At 38.3% G+C, this 6968-nt stretch overlaps 1 protein-coding gene across 1 annotated transcript; it reads right to left on the minus strand.

Moving 5' to 3' along the window:
* Positions 1-3822: 3822 nt before the first annotated feature.
* Positions 3823-6627, minus strand: LOC149806422 (neuronal acetylcholine receptor subunit alpha-6-like). The gene has a single exon (XM_089974585.1). The coding sequence runs from the start codon at positions 6561-6563 to the stop codon at positions 5361-5363; it is 1203 nt and encodes a 400-aa protein (XP_089830711.1). The 5' UTR covers positions 6564-6627; the 3' UTR covers positions 3823-5360.
* Positions 6628-6968: the final 341 nt, after the last annotated feature.

Raw genomic sequence — 6968 nt, forward strand, 5'->3', positions numbered from 1 at the left:
TGCGTTTCTCAGATATGATACTATTTTTTATGGACCGAACGAAATTTCTTTTGGCGTGAATCAGGACTCGTGGTTTTGTGGCATAATTGGAGAGCATTGATTAAAGCTCAGTTATGTCGTCTTCGAAATCGCTGACACGGATTTGAACTAACACTTCAGGTTTTGTGTGAGGCGATACGGTACATCATTGCTTTTTACTTCCTCAATGAAATCGTTTCATCTTATTGCAAAATTACATTTGACTAGGTTTCATACGCAGCAGGTCCCTGTATATAAGGAGAGTGTCTTAGCGTCAGAGTATTCATTCCGCTCTCAAACGATCAAGAAGATGGAAGAGTCAGCACAGATCGACCTGCTGGTCAAATATTTGCTAAAAGTCATACGAAAGCATAATTCACATGCGAAAGTGGCAACAAAACTTACTCTTTTGATCGTTGATTTGATGAGAGTCATACGAAAGTGTGTAAGTGCTAATGAAGTTTGCTATATCTGCAAAGGTAAATGGGTATTTTGTCTCCAGAATACCTGCTTCGTCTAAGAAAGAGAGACAAAAGTCAAGATACCTAATATCGTTGTCAGGAGAAAGGACACTGGAATTCAGAGTGCCCTACGAGAAAAGAGAAGAAACAAAAACAAGACGAAACAGAGAAGAGGGATTCAGAAGAAGAAGAAATTGAAGATGATGAAGAACTTGTGCCAGTAAAGACATGGAAATGGAAAAATTGACAATGTGAGCCGATGCGTTGGCCCTGATGTGAAATTTCATACTACCTTCTAAAAGAGAATAGACCAGAAAGAAAACGTAAGTGTCTCTTGGTCTTGACATTGTATAATAAGGATGGCGTGTTTTGTTTTTACTCACACTTTATGAAATTGTGCTCTTTCACCTCTCTCTATCCCTCTGGATCATGTTTTAGTTAGAATTGAAATGGAAGGATGTTTTCCTTCACGCACGCTCTTTAGGCATGCAAGTCGGTAAACAATAGTCAGTCTATTCATCCATCATTTTGTGTCTTGATGTTTCCTAAATCACACACTGATGCCATAAAATAACGGGTTAAATGGGTTTTGTAGTGTTGGGAGTGGGGGTGGGGTGTATGTGTTTGGCAGAGTTGGTCATTGCAGGTGAGGGCTTAGGTGCTTTCAAAAAACTTTTTCTTCTTCACTCTGTGTTGATAGTATATTTGGGGTTTGTATGCGTTCGCGTACGTTTGTGTGGATAGTTTATTTGGGGTTTGTATTATCTCCCTTCTGTGTTGATAGTATATTTGGGGTTTGTTTTTGCCTCTTCCCTCTGTGTGTGTGTGTATGTGTGTGTGTGTGTTTGTTCGCGTACGTTGTGTAGATCGTATATTTGGTTGTTTTTTTCTTCTTCCTCCCGAGTGTGGATAGCATATTTGGGGTTTGTATGCGTTAGCGACGTTGTGTGAATAGTATATTTGGGGTTTGTATGCGTTCGCGTACGTTTGTGTGGATAGTTTATTTGGGGTTTGTATTATCTCCCTTCTGTGTTGATAGTATATTTCTGGTTTGTATGCGTTCGCGTACGTTTGTGTGGATAGTTTATTTGGGGTTTGTATTATCTCCCTTCTGTGTTGATAGTATATTTGGGGTTTGTTTTTTCCTCTTCCCTCTGTGTGTGCGTGTGTGTGTGTGTGTGTGTGTGTGTGTGTTCGTGTACGTTGTGTAGATCGTATATTTGGTTGTTTTTTCTTCTTCCTCCCGAGTGTGGATAGCATATTTGGGGTTTGTATGCGTTAGCGACGTTGTGTGAATAGTATATTTGGGGTTTGTATGCGTTCGCGTACGTTTGTGTTGATAGTTTATTTGGGGTTTGTGTTATCTCCCTTCTGTATTGATAGTATATTTGGGGTTTGTTTTTTCCTCTTCCCTCTGTGTGTGTGTGTGTGTGTGTGTGTGTGCGCGTATGTCTGCGCGCGTACGTTGTGTGTGTGTGTGTGTGTGTATTGGTCTCTGTTTGTCCCTATAAAAACTCACTTTATCCCTATCAGATACACTCTACCTACCTACGTGCAGTAGCGTGTATTCAGGTCAGCCACTTGCAACACTGTTGACATTTATCCCCTAGTGTTCAGTACAGTGACGTCACTGACGCTGGAAATTTTGAGACTATAGATATCGACTTGGGGATTTCCACATTTTGTAGCTATACATATATACTAGAATTCATAAACAGGAACGTCACTCAAGCTGAGGCTATAAAAAGATAGTGGGATTTTCCAAAGGAAAAACCCACAAGTTGGAGCTATAAATAGATAGTGGGATTTCATAGGAATTTCAGGTGATTATAGATACATAGGTATTTATTCACGATCGTCACAGAAGTTGATATTGTAAGTAGTTACTAATTTTATCCATTTTAGTCTAAACCATTGTAACTTAATTTTCGGGGATATGTTTATTTTCCTTTAAATTCTGGGACAATTTCGTCATTTTAGCGTTACTTTTAGTCACATCCATTTTGTCGTTGAGCATTTCCTTGATCATAGCTATTTATAGCATCATTACAATTATGCAAATTTTTGAACACCCCAGCAAGATTTCAGGTCTTGGTAATGCTTTATATATAAATCTCACGCTTGTACTAGTGTATGTATGTTTCTGTCTCTGTTGTGTTTGACCCTCTACCATCATTGTCCCTAGACAATCCCACCATGTTCAGTTCCCCTTGACGCTATACAGACCCACCATGTTCAATTTCCATATGTTCAATTCCCCTTGTCCCTAGACAGACCCAAACTCTATTCCCCATGTTCAATTCCCCTTGTCCCTAGACAAGCCCAAACTCTATTCCCATGTTCAATTTCCCTTGTCCCTAGACAAGCCCAAACTCTATTCCCCATGTTCAATTCCCCTTGTCCCTAGACAACCCCAAACTCTATGTTAAATTCCCATTGTCCCTAGAGTGGCCCAGCAATTTTCCCCATGTTAAATTTCCATTGTCCCTAGAGTGGCCCAGGGGTGTTTTTAATGGTAATTCCCATTGTCCCTAGGGTGGCCCCATTTACTACTAGCAAGGTATATAGAATTGATTATAGAGAATTATAAATATACACCAGACAGAACGGAAAACGCTATCCCTGGATTCCTATAGAAGAATGCTTGATAATTTTAGGCAGAATTAAAATTTTAATACAAATAATACTATCGTACAGGTTAGAGAATTTTTAATTTGTACTCTACGGAGATTCGAAAGTCCTGAGGGAATAAGGACTCGTGTGTGCAGGCAAGGCGATGGGTGCCGTTTACCCGTGGACCTGGGTTCGAATCTCCGTAGAGTACGATTTAAAACATTTTGTTTCTATATAGCAGACAGATTCGAGAATATAAGGGGCCTGAATTGATGCTCCAAAACTCTCGAAACAGAAGACAAAATTAACGTTCGAATGTCAACACGAAATGTTATACGTTGAGTCTGGTAGTATGATTTGGTAGTATGATTCATATTGAAATTGAAATCATTTATTATGTCTGTAGGGAGAAAAACAATAAGATAATGATGATATTTTTTTTATGGTTCTAAATTAACCATGGTGATGGTATATAGAAGATCAAAATATTTGGAACGGAACACACGATTTTAGTTCTTAAACCGTGACCGTTTTCCGTACACAGAAGTCATCCCCGCGTCTCACTGCATGGCCTACTTGTAGTCGGTAAATGATATGATAGTTTTCTTTTTGAATCCATTTTTATTCCGTCAAGATAATCCAACAAAACATTATACTTTGTGTTCTCATGCTGTAACATTTCGTATAATCAATATAAATTAGTTTGTAATTAAACAAAACCACAAAATGACACTCTAAAAAAGCATGTATTTGTCAGAAATTGGAAACAGTATCAGGGTATAACCAGAGAATTATATAGAAAGATAATGGAATACAATTTGTAATACAAAATCTCTCTCTCTCTCTGTCTCTCTGTCTGTCTCTCGTCTCCTTCAGAACTAAAGAGGTTTATATAATTGCAGAGTTTGTTGAAATGCAGCCTTTAAACTGTCTATTTACCTACTTTCGTCTTATGTGCACGGACATCATGTCAGCGGAGTCTCCCAAATTTTTCATAATAAAATAACTGCGAGTAAAATATTCATCAGATATTTCCTATGGTGTGATTCCGTCCAATACAGATTTAAACGCAGCCACTGACGGCTTTACTGGTAAAATGCAAATATTTTTTCTTGATTAGAAGTAAAAATTCCCTTCTTTTAAGATATCTGAGAGGAAATACATGCATACTTATCAGTTTTGTCGTTGAATCTAATGTATACACGTCCTCACTCCCCACCCCCACGACGAATCTGTATGTTTACATTTACAATAATTATATCAGATAAGTATAAACAAATTTAGACCCCTCCGGTGGTCTAAGTGGTTAGAGCGTCCGCCTCGGATGCTGGAGGTCATGGGGTTCCATCCTCGGCCGAGTCATACCAAAGACTTAAAAACATGATACTAACAGATGCCTCCCTAGCCGCTAAGCATTAAGAGGTTATTGTTAGCACTGGTCGCTTTTGTGTCAGGATAATGTGACTTGGTGGGACATAATGCCACATGCATACGGCACTATGCCCTAGTGCTAGATAACACCATAAACTGCCACACTGCAGATATCGTGGCGATACTAGTGAAAATTGTTAAAGCTATTTTAAAATTCAAGTCACACACATACAGACATAGGTTTGGACTCACAATAGCCTTTGTCTAAGGACAGCATTGCCATCCAATATGTACACGAAGTCTCTCTAGTCATTTTAAAGCAATCCAATTATGATGTGTCACTTGTGATCAGTAGTGGGTACTCTTTCATGCTCTTTCTAATCGTGCTATATTCTTCAGGAGCGCGATGGTTGTCTGTAGCTGTTAAGTTAACTTTGGACAATGTAGCCGCTGTTACGCTCAATAAAACGATAGTAAAAAAGAACATATGGATTCGAGCTTTAAAAATAGATTTCTACTGATTATATCAGACAGAGTGGCCACGTGCACAATTTAATATCATGTGAGTGTGTCATAGGATTATAGAAAGAAAGAAAACAAACGTATCGATGGTAAAACAGTCTGTGATTGACCACAAAAAATATTCATGGAGCAATAGTTTGTAAAAGAAACTGGAGTCTGATGATAGCATATAATTAGCGGTAATCAATAAAAAATCGATTATCCACTAAGGTAATATGAACATAAATTGAATATGAACGTTCACATAAAGAATTGTGGAAGTATTTGTCGTTTATCGTCAATTGAAAAAAAAAACCCACAAATAATATGCAATATAGTGGCTTAGGTACTGGTAACGGCATCTTTTCCGCATATAGAAATCAGTAAAATCGTCCTTCATGACCTTAATCCAAGAGGCAAAAGGAAAAGGAACGTGAATCCTCCTTGAGCAGCAAGAAAAGCGATGAAAAAGAAAATATCTAGAAGTCTTCCAATGGTAGCCCAGTCAACATTGAGGCTGTCATGGTCTTCTTTGGTGGATGATTTCTTGCACCTTCTACAAATGGTGCATTGAATGATCTGCACACATGTTTTCAAAAAGCCAGGGACAGCATCGTCTCTTTCTGCGCTTTGGTACAATCTCAAGGTCATGATGGTAATAATACATACAGCTGCGCTAAACATCATCATCACTACAAGATAGTAACACAGCAGTGACATGGGTGAAGAAGATTGTGGTAGATACTGCATAAATGTCTGGAGAAGAACGACAAATGATAGGAAACACGTGATGGAGAACCCGATTCGCTCATTCGAAGCTGCCGGAAGTAAGAACACAAAACCAGTTACCACGGCAAGAAGAAGAATGGGCATTACTAAATTGATAGTGAAATACAAATGTTCTCGCTGTATCGTTATTGTAAAATTTGCATAATAACTTTCCTCAGATATGTAAGTTTCAGCCTTGGTTTCGACCAGTGACCATGCACTGTTAAGGTCATATTGAGATGCGTCGATAGTCGTGCTTGACAACGTTAAACTTATCTGCGTGGAGTTGTACATCCAAGGTGTGAAGATAAATGAACATGTCTGTCGATCGAACGGATAAAATGTAACATCTGGATCACACGCTGCCTTTAGGATAACTCTAGGGTTCCATTCCACAAATCCATCATTGTAGTTGTACCTAGGGCTATAAGTTGAACTTCCAATTTTTTCAACCGTATCTATAGCATTGACGAGAACAATACTAGGGGTCCAAATACTAGTCTGAGGCACAACGAGGCTGGTAACATCAGTGAAATCAAATTTGTTCGAACTAATTTCATCATACCAGGACATTTGGATACTTCCCACAATTTCAACCTGTCCAGCGACGGCATCGAATCCACTCAAAGCGTGTATGGCCATATTCATGGTAATATCCAAAGCCTCTGATTGATCACTTTTGGGTATAATGTTTGTTAAAGACGTTGAACTGTTTTCTGATTTGTACACAGAAAGTAACATGTCGAAGTTATCCTTCGTATTTTGGTACGAATCAGATGCGACGATAAAAAGAAACCTGAAATACATCGCCCAAAAGTATAAACAATTCATTGTTTCTATCCTTTTGCAAGATTGTTTTGCCTGAAAATATACAAACTTCTTTCTGTGAAGCAAAACGCACCTCAGGTTTGCTGAGTCCTAAATTGATTTACTCATGGTTGTTCTTCAACCCCCTAAATTTGATTGGGCTGTGGATTAATGGTCCATTTTTAGTGGAACGCTTGTGTTACGCTTTAATTAGTTAGCATTGTGTTTTATCATGTGTTATCAATCGGCATTGTTATTATCATTGTTATAATACAATTGTTTCTTAACATTTGTAAGCAAATAATCCGAACCTATCTGTTGAGATCATTGTATTATTGGCAATAATATTACGCACTTTGTATTTTATGTTGCTGTCGGAAGAAAGATATTTGGGATCATTGATTGCATATACAGTAGATTGGATAGCCC

The sequence above is a fragment of the Sinohyriopsis cumingii genome, chromosome 1, assembly GCF_028554795.1.
Source record: "Sinohyriopsis cumingii isolate HCF-2022 chromosome 1, ASM2855479v2, whole genome shotgun sequence".
Classification (NCBI taxonomy): Eukaryota; Metazoa; Mollusca; class Bivalvia; order Unionida; family Unionidae; genus Sinohyriopsis; species Sinohyriopsis cumingii.